The 20,220-nt window shown below is 39.9% G+C and overlaps 2 protein-coding genes across 6 annotated transcripts in view; one reads left to right on the top strand and one right to left on the bottom strand.

The window, feature by feature from the left end:
• Nucleotides 1-20,220, top strand: part of LOC127433848 (glutamate receptor ionotropic, kainate 1-like) — a 114,796-nt gene that overhangs the window by 75,275 nt on the left and 19,301 nt on the right. For 3 of the 4 annotated variants that reach the window (XM_051686117.1, XM_051686114.1, XM_051686118.1), the window contains 5 exons: nt 6,973-7,080; nt 7,317-7,520; nt 8,414-8,488; nt 15,930-16,153; nt 17,419-17,537. In XM_051686117.1, coding sequence (XP_051542077.1) covers nt 6,973-7,080; nt 7,317-7,520; nt 8,414-8,488; nt 15,930-16,153; nt 17,419-17,537 — 730 coding nt within the window. The remainder of the gene's footprint in view (nt 1-6,972; nt 7,081-7,316; nt 7,521-8,413; nt 8,489-15,929; nt 16,154-17,418; nt 17,538-20,220) is intronic. The other variant, XM_051686115.1, reaches the window with a different exon arrangement.
• Nucleotides 5,023-20,220, bottom strand: part of LOC127433851 (transcription regulator protein BACH2-like) — a 53,468-nt gene continuing 38,270 nt past the window's right edge. Inside the window, exons 7-8 of one of the 2 annotated variants that reach the window (XM_051686130.1) lie at nt 5,538-5,655; nt 5,023-5,405 (exon numbers count right to left, since the gene is read on the bottom strand). In XM_051686130.1, coding sequence (XP_051542090.1) covers nt 5,403-5,405; nt 5,538-5,655 — 121 coding nt within the window. In that variant the 3' untranslated portion in view covers nt 5,023-5,402. The other variant, XM_051686128.1, reaches the window with a different exon arrangement.

Below are 20,220 nucleotides of genomic sequence, written 5' to 3'. Positions count from 1 at the left end.
TAGCATAGAGTCTGATTGGTCCGACCAGCACTGGATCATTCTGAGGGTGGGTGCTTCCTGGTTCAGTTTCTGCCTGTAAGCGGGCAGAAGCAGATTGGAAGAGTGGTCCGATTTGCCAAATGGTGGGCGGGGGAGGGATTTGTAGCCATCCCGGAAGGGAGAGTAGCAATGGTCCAAAACCCGGTCCCCTCGTGTGTTGAAACTAATGTGCTGGTGGTATTTTGGTGTGACTGATTTGAAACTGGCTTTATTAAAGTCCCCGGTCACAATGAACGCAGCCTCAGGGTGTGCGGTTTCCTGCTCACTTATACTCCCATACAGTTCCTTGATTGCCATGTCTGTGTCGGCTTGTGGGGGGATGTACACAGCTGTGATAATGACCGCTGTGAATTCCCTCGGTAGCCAGAATGGTCGACACAGAAGCATGAGAAATTCCAGATCAGGAGAGCAGAAAGACTTGATAGAATGTACGTTCCTCTGATCACACCAGGATTTGTTGATCATAAAACATACACCACCGCCTCTGCTTTTACCTGAGATGTCTTTCGCTCTGTCCGCTCGGTGCACGGAGAACCCCGCGAGTCTGGAATCTCCGCAGACATCCAAGTTTCTGTTAGGCAGATAATGCAGCAGTTCCTCATCTCTCGTTGGAAAGAGATCTGCGCTTTCAGCTCACAGAGCTTGTTATCCAGAGACTGAACATTTTCCAGTAGAATACTGGGTAGCGGGGGTCGATTTGCGCGGCGTCTTACTCTGATGAGAACGCCGGCTCTGTTTCCCCTTTTCCTCCTGCATTTCCGCGTCCGGACTGCCTAGACAAAGGGCTCCGCTTGCGTGTTTGTAAACAGCGGGTCGGCATTGATGAATTTGAAGTCCGGTTTATGGTGTGAAATCGCTGAACCAATGTCCAAAAGTGTTTGTCTGTTGTAGACAATAAGGCAGACAACATCCAAGACAAAAAAAATACGAATTGTGAACAAAACAAACAAAACACTACTATGTTGTGTCGGAGCTCGCAACGCAGCAGCCATACTCGGTGCCATCTTGAGTCCAATCGCTAATTAAAACGTTTTTAACTTTAAATTGACGCTTCTGCCAGCTCTCTGTAGCTGTTCGAATTGACCACTCGTTCCTCTGTGGTAAACAAAGCGGAACTTCTGAATTTTCGTGTGAATGCGCCAACGTGATGACGTCACACAACAATGACATGAGGCATTCAGTGTTTACAGGAAGTGATTTTTTTGTGGTTTGTGCTGTGTCTGGTATCGTTGAAGCATTCATTTTTGGGCAAAGATTAGATTTTTCACCCCGTCAACAAAAAAAGAATAAAAATTGTCTGTGTTTGTGCAGCAAATTATGATTTGTTTATAGGCTTTATGTGAGACTGCTGAACAAAGCTGTACATCATGTTTATATAGGTTAATTATTATGATTTTTTTTTCGCAAGTAAACAGCCACAATATTTGTCTCTGAATTTGCTTTTATTCGTTTTAATTTAGATAGAAGCAGGCGCGACTTGCGTTGACAGTGTTTGTGTAAATGCATAGACCTATATGTTAGCTAATATTCAAAACATTTGTTTGAAATTTCAGTGCAAATGTTTGAAAACATGTTAGGTGCTGTTCACATGCTGGAATGAGTTTGTTGTTGCATTAAAACTACACGCAGCACCACAAAAGAGCAAAACATAGATGTCTCGACTCGAGACATACGTTTAACAGTTTAGGTTCTTTTTAACTTGACATGGTGTCTAAAAACATGAACAAGCCATCAAAGACGTCTATCTAGCACACATTTACATTGATATAAATTATAAAACAGTGCGGACGGACACAAAAACGTGCTTAATGTGAACGGCCCTTCAGTGTAAGACTAGAACTCTTTAAAAAAGTTTGATCACACTTGCCTATTCTTTATTATTTGTTACTGCACATTTTAGAATTTAGAGTAGACTATTAAGTCATCAAAAGTAAGAAGTAACACAAAAGTATGGAAATTATGCAGTGACTAAAACAATTCAATCAGAAACATCTTATATTTGAACTTCTTCAGTGTAACCTTTTGTCTATTCCAGCTCTGCACACTCGGTTCATTTTCTCAGTCAAATTCAGGTGAATCCTGGGATGCTTTTTAAACAGTATTGAATGATTTTATATGCTGGACACTTGTTGGCTACTTTTCTTTAGAAAAATTACTATTAAATAAAAAAATAAAATAAAATAAATAAATAAATAAAAATGTTTGTATAGACATCTATAATTAGGCACAATTTATTTTTAAGTACAGAAATAATCCCAAGCATTTGACCTTAAGCCTTTAGATCAAAAGGTTTTAAAATTATGAGAAAAACTTAGTCAGTGTCCTTTTGGACTGGTTGTGTAGGCTATATTTGTTTTATATTTATAAGTTCTTGATATTAATTTTATTGGCTAACTTTTACTATTTTTTTATTTTTTTTTATTTGATTTGTATTGTATCTTGCTATATTTTGCTATTACTGTAGATAAATCTAAAATAATTGATTTCAAGTTTAAGTTTTTAAGCTTAAAGTTACCATTAAAAGTGATTTTAATAAGGACAATTTAGAAATTTTACCAAACAATTTGGGCAAATTAGCTTCAGAAAAGGTGACTTCAGCTGAAAGGTTGGTAGTTTTCATCCCTAGTTTAAATATCAGACCAAATCTGATATTTCCTGACAGAGAAAGAGAGATGTGTTTGAGTTTGATGGTGTGAAAGATTAAATCTTTGCCATAAAATTAATGCTTCAACGATACCAAACACGGCACAAACCAGAAGCGAGCACAAACGATGGAGACAGGTGAGAGTGATTAATATGGGGTCTAGTCTGTGTGATTTCACAGCTCCCAAAAGCTATCTTGTAAAATACAAAGAATGGAAACGTTATGATGTTTTTTAACGGCACAAATCGAGCACAAATGAATGACACCGGTTTGGTGCGATTTGGATGACATGGGATGGATAGTGACATCACTGCTACCAAATTCAAATTCCTATTTCTAAGGTATTCAGGGAAATAGATACAGTGTATCTTTTAACGGCACAAATCAGCACAAACGAACGGCACTGGTTCGGAGCGATATGGACCACATGGGGTGGAAAGTGACGTTACACAGCCAAAAAAATAATGTCCAATATCTCAAACATCTAACCAGCACAAACATTCGTTTTTGCGGTACAAACGCAGCACAAATTAATGGTATAGATCTGGTAATGATTTAATTATATGGGGTGCCATCTTCACTGAGGTTTTCCGTCCACAGAACTGCCGCTCACTGGATGTTTTTTGTTTTTGGCACCATTCTGAGTAAATTCTAGAGACTGTTGTGCATGAAAATCCCAGGAGATCAGCAGTCACAGAAATACTCAAACAAGCCCATCTGGCACCAACAACTGTGATTTTTCCCCATTCTAATGGTTGATGTGAACATTAACTGAAGCTCCTGACCCATATCTGCATGATTTTGTGCATAGCACTGCTGCCACATGATTGACTGATTAAGATCAGGGGTGTCAAACTCATTTTGGGTTGTGGGCCTGATTGGACCAAGCGACATTGCTTGTTATATATACGAAGGATAAATTATATATACTGTGTGTTTATGTATATGTATATACAGTATATATATATATATATATATATATATATATATATATATATATATATATATATATATATATATATATATATATGTATTCTTTAACTTTGTTTAAATAACTTTTAAAATTATTATCTTCTCTCAAATTTAAAGGGATTTACATACAAAATTGTATTATATATTATCATATTTTACCAACTTTGTACACAAAACATTTCGACATGACTGAGAGCAACTTGCAGAAAATCACATATTCGTCAAACTGATTTAAAACGAGAACTCATGAGCTGGTGAATCACTGTTTTAAAAGTACCGGCTCATAAGAGTCATTTCATCATGAATCGGAATAAACCAGTCACCGTGTTTGTTGTTGAGTACAGCCAGCGAACACAACACAACACAATAGAAAGGCATGCTGTTTTGGTGTTTTTTCACAGTGCGTGCTTTTTTTATGTCACCACATTCAATTCAGACTGGAATCTCATAACTTGGGTAAAATATAATTTCTTTAGTGACACTGGTAGTTCAGTGCTGGAGCAAAGGAAAATTGGAGCAGGAAAATAGAAGGATGCTGTTTTCATAGCTAACACTGGGTTAAAAAGATACAAAATAGTTTTGCCCACCAGCCACTTAGACTTTTATACCAGCTCCTTTGGTTATTCATAAAGGTATATAAAACATCACTTCTGAAGCTGTAGTGAATTATGATGACACACATGATGATTCATTAATGTCGCTGCATGTCCTTTGCTTTGTATGGTTATGTATTCAGCCACAAATGCTTGGAATTAAGCAATGCTGCATTCACAATGTGTGAAAACGCAAACTGCTCTCTGGAAATCAAGCGAACTAAACTTAGAGCACCTGAAATCATTTGCAGTGTTCTCATGGACGACACTGTTCTTGCAGTTGCAAACTATTTTCAGATGACTGAAACAGCAGAAATAGTGAGCACTCTGCATGCGCGCGTTCCATGAGAAACGCTGCACTTATGGGCGGCAAAGCGCCTATGAAAACACAGCGAATCAGATACACGCATCAGTTGCTTTATTCTTTCGTCTGTTCTTCAAAATATAATCAAGTGTGTTTCTTCAAATGCACGTCTTTGTGTCTGACAACATTTCTTGTCACATACCACAGAAATAACCCACAACTGCGCATAAAATATCCACATTTGGCGGGTTGGTGGGTGCTAATTTCACTCTGAGCAAAAGGAGAAACACGGAATTTACTAATTTCATTAACCAGAGTTTACATCACAAATACACACACAATTAGTTGAAGGGAATCAAGCAATAATATTTACAAGAAAAAGAGAGAACCGCTCGCTCTTTGGCTGAAGCTTTAACCTCAATAAACCATCTGAAACTGAACGTAAATGCCAAGGAACTGAAACCTGCTTAAAATTAATAATAGTTCAGTGGATGGGGGCCTGGGTAGCTCAGCGAGTAAAGATGCTGTCTACTACAACTGGAGCCGCAAGTTCAAATCCAGGGCGTGCTGAGTGACTCCAGTCAGGCTTCCTAAGCAACAAATTGGCCCGGTTGCTAGGGTGGGTAGAGTCACGTTGGGTTAACCTCCTTGTGGTCGCTATAATGTGGTGCTCTCAGTGGGGCGCGTGGTGAGTTGTGCGTGGATGCCATGGGGAATAGCGTGAAGTCTCCACACGCGCTACATCTCTGCAGTAACGCGCTCAACAAGCCACGTGATAAAATGCGTGGACTGACTGTCTCAGATGCGGAGGCAATTGAGATCCGTCCTCCGCCACCCAGATTAAGGCGAGTTACTATGCCACCACAAGGATTTAGAGCAAATTGGGAATTGGGCATACCAAATTGGGAGAAAAGGGGGAGAAAAAATAAATAAAATAGTTCAATGGGATGGAAACAATGCAACAGTTATTACATCTAATATTTACCTTTGGACCTGTCCATGTTGTCATTATTTCTGTGAGAGAAACTTCACTGTGGGAATGTGTAACCCTCAGACTTGTGTGGCGTTCGCTGATACGGCTGACTCTGCGAGCGCTGAATGTCCTGCATAATTAAAAGAAATTCCACTGATCATGCAAGCTATAATGTACAGTAGCTACATGCAACACCACAAATTTAAATGTTTATCTGTTCTGCTGTTGCTAATAAAATAATAGTATGAATACATCTTACCGTTACAGGCTAAATCAACGTGAATGTTTTCGAACATTACTTATTTATTTTTTCCGCAAATCATCCCACGGGTTGGAGATGACTCCTTGGCGGGCCGTATGTTTGACACCCCTAGATTAGATAATCGCATGAATAAATAGGTGAACAAGTGTTCCTAATAAAGTGCTCAGTGAGTGTATATTATCACTGTATATTTTAGATTAGCTACAACTTTGCACATTAATAGAATGTGTGCCCACAGGTGTGTGTTCATAATTTTTGTACAACAGCTTTGAACGTGTCTCTTCCAATCTTAATTTAGAGTCGTAACTATCCGTTTTATTTAAGTTTTGTTTTAACTATAGTTCAAATAATCACCTAGGGGCATTAAGGCACTATTTTCTGTAACGTTTCTCTGAAGCAATATGTATTCTGAGAAGCCCTATACAAAAAATCTGACTTGACGTGACATCATGTCGCTTTAATATAGGCTAGGTGGTCCCTCCATTTGTGGTACCTCCAGATAATTTTTAGTCCTACCCCAAGTCTTCACATCCTCTCAGATTTTTCTTGCTTCTTATGTTTCTTATCTTAATTCATATTAATTATTATGACCTATGGTGTATTATGATGATGTCCTCCACCATTTAATAAAAGGTAAAGATGTCTGCTTCATTGAGCTGTCAAAATAGCAGTATAAACCCACTGGTCCTCAATTTAAAAATTATGAATACTTGGAGAATACTGAATCTTCTTCAGGACCTCTCTCAATCCCATAATGTGTTTATCTGAATATATCCATTGTGTATTTTTTAACTGACATCAAGTACAGTATATTAGTTCTCTCTCTTCCCTCTTTTTGGGTTACCACAAGCAGAGCAAATGGATTTCTAAAGAGCGCTCACTTTTATTTCAAGAGAACTATTTAATGTGGGCAAAATCCACTTAGAATTGGTAGACCATGCTTTAGTGCAGATTTTATTGATCAGGGAAGATGCGTTTTACCACAGACTGGATCTATTTAATGATTTGGACTAAATTCTTTCATTTTCTTTTCTTTTTTCCCCTTCTCTTCCTTACCTGTTTTATGAATCTACACTGATTATGTGTGTCCATTGATTGTCAGAAAGAGACACTTTCATCTAGTTTTTTTTTTCTTTTCTTTTCTTTTTTTCTTCATGCTTTGCCATTTTTATACTCTTTTGTTAGATTGGAGTATGGAACTCTATCTCGGGGCTCAACCTGACTGAGAGAAAAGACAACAACAATGTCACAGATTCCCTGGCTAACAGAACCCTTATAGTCACCACAATATTGGTAAGAGATGAATCAGCTTTAATCTACTGCAACTTAGGATGCACGATTCCAGTTCACTCTTGAGTCTTTTAATATTTATTCAGTTTATCAAACTTTAAGAGCCCATGAAATGGCTTGACGAGTGCAGTTTTGATTGGACTGAACATATGATCTATTTTAATTAATGGTGTGTTGATTAAACTGAACTGGTCTGTTCAGAATTGTACCAATATTAAATGTGTTTTACTTGTGTACAGGAAAACCCTTACGTTATGTATAAGAAGTCTGACAAGGTGTTGTACGGGAACGATCGGTTTGAAGGCTACTGTCTGGACCTGCTTAAGGAGCTCTCCAACATCCTGGGGTTCACCTACGAGGTGAAGCTGGTATCTGATGGGAAATACGGTGCTCAGAATGATAAAGGAGAATGGAACGGCATGGTCCGGGAACTCATTGACCACGTGAGTGTGATCTGCCATCAAAAATTATGATTACATCATAAAATTATATGTAAGAGTGCTTAAATGATATATTTGCTGTCTGTTTTGTCAATGACTTTCTGCCTTTTGATCCCAGTATATTTCACTATGTAGAGTTGTGGACAACAATCTAAAATCAGAGTGTTAATGCGTTTCCCACATTCAACTGATTAACTAATTGCATCAGATTTTATCTCCTCTCAGGGAATTCAGAGAACCTGGGAATTGCATTTCTTGTTACTGGAATGCAGTCTCTTGTTCATCTCTAGATATGCTTACAAAGCATAATAAAGTAATCAAATTTGGTTCCATTTGTTTGATTATCTATATTCACTGAAAGTCTAAGCGGTCCAAAAGTTTTGGCAGATAGTCAGAGAAGAGGCTGAAATTATGTATACAAAACATCAAGGTATGCAAGTTTCATTTAAAATACTCTTACTTTGGGGATAAAGAAAAATGAAAAGGTATTTATAAAAAATTTAAAAGGCATTGGCGCTTTTATCAGGCTGTATAGACTCCCTGTTTTTTATGAATACCTTTGTATATTTTGCATATTTTCTTCTATCAAAGACTATACATTTGCTTCACAAGCATAGTTGTTTTTCCTCTGTTGACATATTTCTTATTGAAAAGACAAGCAGGACATATTGAAAGACTTTTTTTTAAATGGCCTTTTGTTTACATCACAGCCATGAACCATGATTTGCTACTTACTAGTCGGTTTTAGGGGAGGGATTTTCTCATTATTGAGGGCATTTGATTGGACAGAAATTTGTGTAGTACAACCTGAGTCATCAACATTTTTGGTTTGTTTTCCCAGATAATAAAGGCAATAAATTTTAAATGGGCTAAAAGTTAATTTTGTTAACTTTTAGGGGTATGATAGTGTAACAGGGTTCTATACGTTGTTGACAAGGAGGAAGTGGAGGACGGAAACTTCAACTCAAACGGTAAGTTTTATTTTCACACTCAAACAAAAAAATTGCTTTTCAGCTTAACAATCACACAGCTTCAGCGGGTGCGTGTGCAGGGCTCTCTCCCCTCTACTGGCATCAGGCTCGCATTTAACTCCTTCTCCACTCTCACTGCAATAGCTGTTAGAGAAAATCATTGATAGGTGATGATCCTTACCATTCTCATCTCCCGATTTCACTCTCCATTCACAAGCCGGCGCTCGACCATGCCCCCACTACCACAAACCCCTACCACCCTTCTCAGGCCAGGGAGCCATCCAGCCTGCCCAGTACTCCCCCCCCCCATTCCTAGAGATTAAGTCCGCAACAGCCATCTGCACACCCGGCCTGTGGATCACCTCGAAATTAAATGGCTGAAGAGCCAGATACCAACGGGTGATCCGCGCATTGGTATCCTTCATGTGATGGAGCCACTGGAGCGGGGCGTGGTCCGAACAGAGGGTGAAAACCCATCCCAGGAGGTAATACCAAAGGGTGAGGACCACCCACTTGATGGCCAGACACTCCTCAAAGGTGCTGTACCTCGCCTCTCTCACTGAGAGCTTCCGACTGATGTACAGCACTGGGCGCACCTCCCCCTAGACCCGCTGGGACAACATGGCTACCAACACCCTGTCTGACGTGTCGGTCTGTAAAACAAAAGGGAGAGAGAAATCAGGAGCATGTAACAATGGCCCACCACGAAGTGCAGCTTTCATCTGTATAAAAGCCTGTTGGCACGGTTCCGTCCACTGGACCAGGTCTGGGGCTCCCTTTCTAGTGAGATCAGTCAGTGGGCTGGTGATATCCAAATAATTAGGCACAAACCTTCTATAGTAGCCAGCCAGCCCCATGAACTGTCTCACCTCCTTTTTGGTCTTGGGTCTTGGGCAGGCCACGATCACTGAGGTCTTATCAATTTGGGGACGCACCTGCCCTTGACCCCAGTGGAACCCCAGATACTGTACCTCCACCTGACCAATTGCGCACTTCTTGGGGTTTGCCGTGAGTCCCACACAGCGCAGCGACCTCAGAACTGCCCTCAGATGCTGCATGTGCTGCTGCCAATCATTACTGTATATAATGATGTCATCCAGATAGGCAGCGGCGTACGCAAAGTGCGATATGAAGACTCGGTCTGTAAGGCACTGAAACGTAGCCGGGGCCCCAAACAAGCCGAACGGAAGGGAATTGGTGTAAGCAAACGGTGTGGAGAAGGCCGTTTTCTCACAGGACATTGGTGTTAAGGGGATCTGCCAATATCCCTTTTTCAAATCCAGTGTCGAATAAAAACGAGCCACGCCCAACCGATCGAGCAGTTTGTCAGTACGAGGCATTGGATATGCGTCAAATTTAGACACTGCATTGACCTTTCTATAATCCACACAGAACCAGACCGAGCCGTCGCTCTTCGGAACTAGCACCACCGGGCTGGCCCAGTCACTGTGGGATTCTTCTATTACCCCCATATCTAGCATGGCCTTTAATTCTTCCCAAACAACTTTTTTTTGTGCTCGGGTAATTGGTAGGGATGACTGCGTACCACTACCCCTGGTGTTGTTTCGATATGGTGTTCTATGAGGTTCGTTGTCGGAGAATTCTCTTTGCAACCGGGCCACGTCCGTGACTTGCAACAGTGAGAGGTGGTCTCTGCAAGTGACTGGGGCGCCTCGATTGGCTTTTACATTCACCTCCGTCCCGAGCTCCTCCCTCTCTGGAACCACCATCACCAAAGACACAGGAACTGCCTCCCTCCATGGTTTTAAGAGGTTGAGGTGGTAAATTTGCCATGCTCCGCCCCTTCCATTCGTTTAACCCCATAATCAACTTCCCTTTGATCAGTGAAGATTTTTTTCGGAATCCCCACTCAGGAGATAATTCCAAAGAGTGCCTCCACAACACTACATGCTGAAATGTTGCATAGAGGCACTGCTTCTGGATATCACGTTGCGTAGTCCTCCAGAACCAACACAAAACGATGTCCGCATGCTGTACGCTCTAATGGCCCGATGAGGTCCATACCAATTCTTTCTAAGTGGACCTTGATCAAAGGAAGTGGGCACAAAGGCGTTCTTGGGGTGGCCGGCGGATTCACCAGCTGACATTCTTGGCATGCCACACGACACCTGAGAACATCCCTGTGTAAAGCTGGCACCAGGATGTCTACGCCCAAAAGGTGCCATTTCCGGAAAAAGTCAAAGAACTCTGCGAGAGCCAACGTCATAAAACTCTCACACAGAAGAGCATCTCCACCTGAGACAACCCACCCTACTGAGGAAGGACCATAAAATGCAAATCTCACTCACTTCTGCCCCCTCTCTTACATACCTCACCTCAGGTCATTTTAGGGTCACCAAAAACTAAGTTATGACTTATCCTGTTCTGTAATGTAAAAGGTTTTCTTATCATACATGTTTGGTATCATTAAATAGGTCTCAGTGCAACTGGTGAAACAGTCTCATTCCCTTTCAGCAAAGTCAAATCACAAGTAAGATTTAAGAACTTAGTAAAATACTGTGTTCTATCAGGGGCATGCCCCTCCCAGGTCTCTCACAGGAACAATCAGATTAAGTGCATTCTTTGTAAACATCAAGCAACCTACTCAATCACAAGTTTCAAAGGTCTACTTACAACCCCCTAAATTGTAAACCAAATCCTGAATAACATCAAACAAACACATCTGAAATAACAATAGAATCGTTTGGTACTTAAGGAGAGATGGCAAAGGAGCTCAGGAAATCTGTAGTCAGTACCCATACTTATCGCTGCGTGTCATTTTCTATTGCCAGGTATGTTTCTTTGACTTGTCTTTTATTTTTAGGAAAGTTTGTTTATTCTGATCATGTGTGAAATCGGCTTTGATTGATTTTGTAACTTAAATTTTAAATCCTACCTGGCAAATAAATTGTCACTTTTTATTTATTCTGTATTCCTCCGAAATCATTTATCACCGGTAGATTCGAGGGACGCCTTTTGTTACCACAAACTTATGTCCAGGATAATGATCATTACTGGAGCTTATGAATAGGAGAAAACCCTGTAAGACTACCAGTCACTGCTTATCACCATTTTAGCAAGTTGTATGAAATGTGACTAAATAAAACTATCATCTGGTTATGAGCAAGAAGTAGGCAGCTGAACCAGATATTAATAAACCCTGCAACTGCTGACTATGAACGGGACTGGTGATTTTGTGTCCGTGAGATCTATGCAATTAATCAGCCAGCATATGACTCTGAGCAACAATTGGGACCCGAATGAAAGGATAATGAAAGTTAGGATGATTCAGAGTAATCAATAACTTAAAAAGATTACACCAAAAGAATAATCAGAAATCAATTAGAGCTTAAATCTTAATTAGAGGTTCAACTTAAAATCTAGAGTCAGATTAATATAAAATTGGAGTCAATTGATAAAGTGCAAATTAATAAATGTTTTTGGTTCAGTGCTCAGAAAAGACAGAACAACGCAGAAACCTTCAGGGGCCATTCTATTGGAATCCAACATCGGACCAATAGATTTGGTCTATACCCCTTTTTACACCCGTGAATGCCTGGCCAAAAAAAAGTGTGTATTTTCTCACACTAAGTGACCAGCCACCGGATTATGATGAGCCGTCTGGAATAACATTTCCTGACGGCTCTTCGGAATAAACAGTTGGGTTGTATCCTCTTTTGTCTGAGCATCCTTCATCACTCGATACACCTGATCAATTATAATAGAAAGTACGGTTATGAGAGTGTGATGTATGGCTGAAGACGTTGACCATCAATCACTTTCACTTGGTCGAAGGTGTACCTAAGGGTCTCGTCTCATGTCTGCTCAGAGGGAAATCCCTGGTGGGGGATCGTCTAAGGGCTGGGGAAGCCGAAACTTCCCCCTCCCTTACGTCGCCCTGATGCAGAGCTGATGTAGATGGCCCCGAGGCTGCCTCCCCAGCCAGCACATCACAAATCCCACACCGAGACACTTTGTTGCAGGGCCCACCCGATCAAATTTCTCTTACTAGCGTGGTAAACACTGGCCAATTTGTACCCAGGATTAGCAGATGGGTGAGGCGGGGGCTAACCGCTGCCTCGACACTATGCTTTTGCTCCTGGAATTTAATTGTTTTGGTCACACCTTACTTTAACCTTGTGACTCGCACCCAAATCCTCGTCTTGAACCAGGCATTGATGGATGGAGGTTTGGCTGCGACCCGAATCCATCAAGGCCTGGTATGTACCCCCCTTAATACTCACAGGTATGCGGTACATCCCCACCTCCATAACCAGGCATTGGTCCTGGAAATGCCCGGGCTCCCCACAGCTCCAGCAAACTGGCCCAGACTTCATGCCCGCACCCACGGCAGCAGGATCACCAACCTGGGAGCGAGAGCGGAGAGGGACAGAGGGAACGGGAGGAATGGGCAAACCCTGAAGCCGGGGAAGAGGTTTGGGGGGATAACTCCCCGCTTCTGGGGAGTGGGAATTGGATGGGAGGAAGGGGAGGGGAGAGAGAGAAGAGAGAGTGAGAAGAGAGAGAGAGATGATGACGAGGGCTTGCCGGCCCCTGGATAGGCTGCCATGTGATCCTCTGCCAGCTGGACGGCGTCATCCAGCGATGCTGGGTGATGGCATTGGGCCCACTCTGCGGTTCCCCTTGGCAGACAAGCAATGAATTGCTCCAACTCCATCAAATCAATTGCCACCTCGGCGCCGCACTCCTCCCCGGCCTGGACCCACTTCCGGCAGGTATTGTGGAGCAGCTGGGCATAAACAAACGGGCAGCTGACCTCGCTGAGCATGAGGGAGCGAAACTGCTGGTGGTGCTGTTCTGGAATGTGGCCAACACATTGTAAGATCGCTTTCTTCAGGGCCTCATACTCCACTCGGATGTCTGCAGGGAGTTGCTGAGCCGTGAGCTGGGCTTCCCTGGACAGCAGCGGAAGCAGCCGAATCGCCCACTCGGCTCTCGGCCATCTGGAGGCAGTCGCGGTCTTTTCAAAGATCCCCAAGAACGCCTCGGAGTCGTCCTGAGGCCTCATCTTGGTCAACATGAGCTGGGCCATAGTCATCGCTGCCTCCGGGGTCATGGCTGAGGGCTTCTGGGGTATCAGGCTCTGTAATGCCTGCCGATCCTCCATTTGAGCTTGGATGAGCTCCTGGAAGCGCTGCTCCTGGGCCAGGAGGGCCTGATGTTGCGTCTGTTGCATGTCTGCAAGGGCTTGGATGACTTCGCCCAGTGGTGAGGATTCCAAGGCAGCAGCTTTTCCTCCAATGTCCCGGGTTTCGTCACCAGTGTAACAAGGTTCTATACGTGTTGACAAGGAGGAAGTGTAAGATGAAAACTTCAACTCAAACGGTAAGTTTTATTTTCACACTCAAAGGAAAAAAGCTTTTCAGCTTAATCACGCAGCTTCAGCGAGTGCGTGTGCAGGGCTCTCTCTCTCCCCTCTGCTGGCATCTGGCTCGCTTTTAACTCCATCTCCACTCTCACTGCAATGACAAACAGCTGTTAGAGACAATCATTGACAGGTGATGAACCTTACCGTTCTCATCTCCCGATCTCGCTCTCCATTCACAAGCCGGTGCTCAACCACGCCCCCACTACCACAGATTGCATACACAGTGCCTTCTATAAGTATTTGGACCGTGAGAAACTTTTCATAATTTTGGCTCTGTAAGCCACCACAATGGATTTGAAATTAAGTTTCTGAATTACAGCACGTTTTATACACAGACTCCCATTTTCAGGGGCTTAGAAGTAATGGGGGCAATCAACTGAGAAGCTGTTTCATGGCCAGGTATGGCCTGTTCCCAGGTTATTTAATTAAAACTGATGCAGTTAAAAGGTCTGGAGTTTAATCCAAATGTGAAATTTGTATTTGGAAGTTGTTGCTGTAAACTGTCAATATGAGGTATAAAGAGCTGTCAATGCAAGTAAAGCTGGCCATCAATAGGCTGAAAAAACAAAACAAATCCATCAGTGTGATAGCAGAAAATTTAGGAGTGACCAAATTTGGTACATTCTTAAAAAGAAGGAACACACTGGCAGGGTTGGGAGGGTTACTTATGAAATGTATACTACAGATTACAGAATACATGCCGTATTCCGATAGATTACTCAAGGTCAGTAACGTATTCTAAATACTTTGGATTACTAATTCAGCACTGGTAGGTTTTTCACTTGTTTTGACTATAAAAACTCTGCCAGTACAGTAAGACAAAATACATTCTCTGAAAAACCTAAATATCTTATGCAGTGTTGTTTCTAAAACAAGATAAATATAACTGATCTTGTTTTAAGGGGTTTTAGCTAATTTTACAGGAAAACAATACAAAAATTATTATCAAGAATACAATTTTTGCAATATATCAAAGGTCTTTCTAGAAAAAAAAAAATTATGATCCAACATGAATTTTCTTGATAAAAAAATATGATCGTGCCTGGTAACATGTGCATGTAAAATGGCTAGAAATAGCATTTTAGCTTAGCGTAAAGCTGACACAAGGTTTATTTCTATTTCTTCTGCTCCAAACTTACTTCAAACGTACTTCTCTGTCTGCTTGTATGAATGTAACACATTATAAGAAAGTGTTTCACCGCTGTTCAAATGCTCTTTGGATCGCATCATTTATATGTATAAATATTTTCCATCTGAAAGGACTAAATATTAAATGAAACAAATGACAATAAAATGCAAAGTAATCTCTTTAGTAATCAAAATACTTTTTGAATGTAACTGTATTCTAATTACCAATGATTTAAATTGTAACTGTAGTAGAATACAGTTACTAATATTTTGTATTTTAAATATGTAATCCCGTTACATGTATTCTGTTACTCCCCAACCCTGCACACTGGTGAGCTCATTAACACCTAAAGGCCTGGACGACCACGGAAGGCAACTGTGGTGGAGGATCATAAAATTCTTTCCTTGGTGAAGAAAAACCATTTCACAACATCATGACAATTCAAGAACACTCTGCAGGAGGTAGGCGTATCATTGTCAAAGTCTACAATCAAGAGAAGACTTCATGAAAGTAAAAACAGAGGGTTTACAACAAGGTGCAAACCACTGGTAAACTCAAAAATAGGAAGGCCAGATTAGACTGCCAGAAAAAAAGCCTGCCTGGAAGTTCTGGAACACTTTTCTTTGGATAGATGAACATGTACCAGAATCATGGGAAGAGAAGAGTATGGAGAACGGAAAGAGTGGCTCATGATCGAAGCATACCACATCACCTGTGAAACAGTGGAGGCAGTGTTATAGCATGGTCATGTATGACTGCAAATTTTTCATCAAAGCCCTGTCGTGGGTCTCATCCCCCCAGGCATTCCAAGATTAGCTTAATTTATCTGCCTTTTTTTCCAGCAGTCCAGGAATTTGCTACAGCAAAACAAGTTACTGTTTTCTTTAAACCAGTTAGCTACCTTTTCTTGTCCTCTTTACCAGATAGCTGACCTGGCTGTGGCTCCATTGACCATCACTTATGTTCGGGAGAAAGTTATTGACTTCTCCAAACCCTTCATGACCCTGGGCATCAGCATACTCTACCGCAAACCAAATGGCACCAACCCAGGGGTTTTCTCCTTTCTCAATCCCCTCACTCCGGACATCTGGATGTACGTGCTGCTTGCCTGTCTTGGAGTGAGCTGTGTGCTCTTTGTAATAGCCAGGTATGGATGATGACTTCAGCTTAATGTACAGTCATTATCGTGAAATAAACCCTAGACAAGGTGATCAGGACCTTGACGTGAAGGAGAGGATCTTTTATGAACCTGAAGGGGGTTATTTTACGATAATGTCCACCTAACAGAAATGGACATGAAATATTGATTTGATTTGCAGTGATTTGATTTTATGTGAGAACAAAAGAGACGACAGAGTGATAAGAGCAATTTGGTCATCGGGGACAGTGGTGAAATATCTAGTTTAGGGGTCTTTATACAACAACATTTGACCACAAAATGCTGAGACTGACCAATCAGAATCGAGTATTCCAGAGAGCAGTGTAATAAACAAAGAATATAGTATGTGCTAATTGGGTTTTAGATTAACTGAAGAGCCAAAACATTATGACAACTCACAGGTGAAGCGAATAACATTGATCATCTCCTAACAAGGCCAAAAAATTTTATTCTGTCATCATTTACTCACCCTCATGTTGTTCCAAACCCATATGGCTTTCATTCATCTGTGACACTCAAAAGGAGAAGTTACACAGAATGTTAACCTCAGTCACCATTCACTTTCATTGGAATATTTCTGTTAAAAGTGAATGGTGACTGAGGCTGTCAGTCACGAACATTTTGCCTAACATCTTCTTTTGTCTACCACTGAAGATAGAAAAAGTGATACAGGTTTTTAAAGACATGAGGGGTGTTATTTCATTGATTTAACCTAAAGTAGTCAGGTTGATTCAGACATATTAAATATTTTTGATTTGAATAAAACCAGTTACTACACGATTGGTTAATCGTGGCTTTTTGTGGTAATATATTTATGTATAATGACAACTAAAATGTATAATTAACCATTGCTCCAGCAAATAATTCTTACATAACTGTGATTGCTAGTTTGATATCTTTCGTATCACCCACAGTCTCTTTCTTCTCACATAATAAAGTGATTTAAACTGAAATCCATTTTTTATTTGATTATCACTTACTAATTTAGCTATTACATATTATATATTTTTTACAGAGAAATCAAATGTTCTTTGGAATTCTGTCCAACTTAAAAAAATGGAAAACTTTCCCATCAAATTAGTTTTTAATCAGCAGACAGAGCAGTTATTGATCGGCAGTAGCAAGAGGAAAAGATTTTTTAGCTGTCCTGCAAAAGCAGTTTTTAAAACACCAAACGTGCACATTAATACCCAATCTTCTGGTATATATCTGTGTTTCTTATGTGTAAAACCTGTTTTCTTTGACTCCCTCAGGTTTACACCATATGAATGGTACAACCCTCACTCCTGCAACCCCTCCTCTGACGTGGTTGAGAACAACTTCACACTGTTGAATAGTTTATGGTTTGGAGTCGCGGCTCTCATGCGTCAAGGTATATTACACACACCACATCTTTAGTGTGCTAGGAAAAGCTGTTTCATCATTTGTGTGCCAATGCCAGTTGTTTTGAAATTTTGTTTATGCAAATACATATTTAAGTTTATAAAAATACTAGATTTAATTAGATTTATTTAAATGTTTAACATAAAAATGTTTTAATTTTTTAAACTTGTAATTTTACTGTTATATAAATTAGTTTAATTAATGCCAAAGTAAATGTAGTTTACCAAACTGATTTGTTTAAAATGTATGTTACATAAGTTCATACTCCTAAATAATTTTGATTAAATACTGTGCTTCACATTTATTTTGAATTAAGATGTAGACCATTTCAATCTTATAAATAGACTTTTATTTTTTCTCATGTAATAGGGATGAAAACACTCCACTGGCAGTTGAAAGCCACAACCAGTTGATATAATATAGATTTTTTTTTTTTTTCTAGCTTTCAAAGTTTTAGTTGCAGTTCCTCTGCTGTACTGGGTCTGATTTGGTGAAGTGAGGTCTGTAGGTTCTGCTACAAAAGGCATGAAACTAAATGGATGACCTGTCAAGTGTGCAGAAAAGTGTGAAACAGCAAGAGCGGCTTTAATGAGCACTGGAGAACTGGACAAATCATTATGCACACATTAGCAAGAGTTTTCCTCTGAAATATTAGATCAATCTTATTTACTTCAGAGAGACCACTCAGCCATGAAGCAGGAATGCTACCAGAAAATTTAAGCTCAGTTTAAAAAGTGCTAGAGTTGGAGGCATTTTTTGTCACAAGTAAGGATTTATCTGATTTCAGGGAATTTCATTGTGCTTAAAGTGCTGATATCATAAAAAATGTATGTTCCTTGATCTTTTTAAATAAAATGGCTCAAAGTACTACATAAGCATACTGTAAGGTCCAGAACTGAAAACTGTCTCCCCAGTCTTAAAAGACCATATATTGAAGCTAAACTGCAAGAACAGCTCTTTCAGAACTTCCGCAACTTTATGACGTCAAACAGGTGAATACTCAGCTTAATGTCATTACAGATCCTTAAGACATTCTCTCTTATGCGAAACACAAAAGAAGATGCTTTAATGAACGTTCCGGTCCATTTCTTCAATACAAAAGCAGTTGATAGCAACTCACTTTAAAGCTTAAAAAGACACAAAAATATCATAAAAGTAGTCCATGTGACTAATACGTATTATTCCAAGTCTTCTGGAGTCATACGATTCGGTGAGAAAGAACCTGAAATTTAAGGCATTTATCAGTTACTTTTATTATGCTTTTGGGTGTTTTTTTAGGCTTTAACCCTTTAATCTTTGATGGGGGCCTGCCAGTGGGCCAGCGAGGAAAAACAGAATAACTGTCAAAATATTAATAACAACAGTCTTGACCAACACAAAATAGGTATTGTTTAAAAGCTTAGAAGCTCTACTTTCCAATGCATGTAGGCATAATGACCAAAACTGAACAAGTTGTTTGAAATTTGCTGACAAATCAGAAGTGTTCCGTTTTTATAATTTATAAAATAAAATTGCACTGTACATATTATTGCAATTAATAAAAACATCAGACTCATCAAATAGCCATGTGTGATATGTTGTTGGTAAGCTCTCAAAGAGTATATATAGCGAGTAATAGCCAAGTACGTCTTTGACAGTTATGTTTGTGTTGCTTATATGCCGTGTTTTCGCTTATAATTTCATGAAAAATAAACGGAACATAAAATTTACGTACCATTATTTAGAGGCATTATTATTTATCTTTCAAACGAGCCCAGACAGAAGGTAATCGGATGTATAGCTCATTATACAATTCACATGAAGCACAATGTTATATATGGCCACCATGTAAATGACTCAATGCGGACTTGGAGTCAAAACTCATTGAGGCACTCACTCAGTGAAATGTCATTACTAAAATCATGTCTGCATGCTATGCAAACCTTTAGTCATTGTTGTGTTTGCATGTGTAATTTGTTCTTATGTACAAATATTATGTTTTATTTTTTTAGAGAGGCTTTTGGACTCTTGGAGACGTTTTTGGACACTAGGATCAATTATTTTTGTAATGCTATAAATTTTGATTGCTTTGTCGTATAAACGCAAAATGTTTCTCAGATACAGTTGACATGATTGGGAACAAAACAAAAGCAGTTTGTCAGAGCCACCTTATTTACACCCAGAGGTATATAATGTCAAATAAGAAAAAAAAAAAATATATATATTATATATATATATATATATATATATATATATATATATATATATATATATATATATATATATATAATATGACCCCTTTAATGGGATCAGTCTTTTTGAAACCCACCCACACTTATCTTAATTAGACTGATGTACTGTATGTAACTGTATTCATTTTGTGTTTGCATTGCTACCACAGTCAAACCACCTACATGAGGTTACTGAAATAACCTTCATCAATTAAAGCATTCAGTGGGATATGATTTAGCAGACAGTAGAAAAGCTGTGAGAACACAATAACAAAAACTGAGACTAGATTTTTTATGTTTTTTTGTCCTTAAAGGGATAGTTTAAACACAAATGATAATCCTGTCATCATTTACTCACCCTCATGTGCAGGTTTAGGACAACATAAGGGTGAGTAAATGACAGAATTTTCATATTGGGGTGAACTATCCCTTTAAGTTTACAGAGCAATATTTTAGATGATT

This window comes from Myxocyprinus asiaticus, chromosome 43, assembly GCF_019703515.2.
Source record: "Myxocyprinus asiaticus isolate MX2 ecotype Aquarium Trade chromosome 43, UBuf_Myxa_2, whole genome shotgun sequence".
Classification (NCBI taxonomy): domain Eukaryota; kingdom Metazoa; phylum Chordata; class Actinopteri; order Cypriniformes; family Catostomidae; genus Myxocyprinus; species Myxocyprinus asiaticus.
The sequence above is the reverse complement of the archived record's forward strand: the minus strand, read 5'-3'. Positions and strand labels throughout refer to the sequence as shown.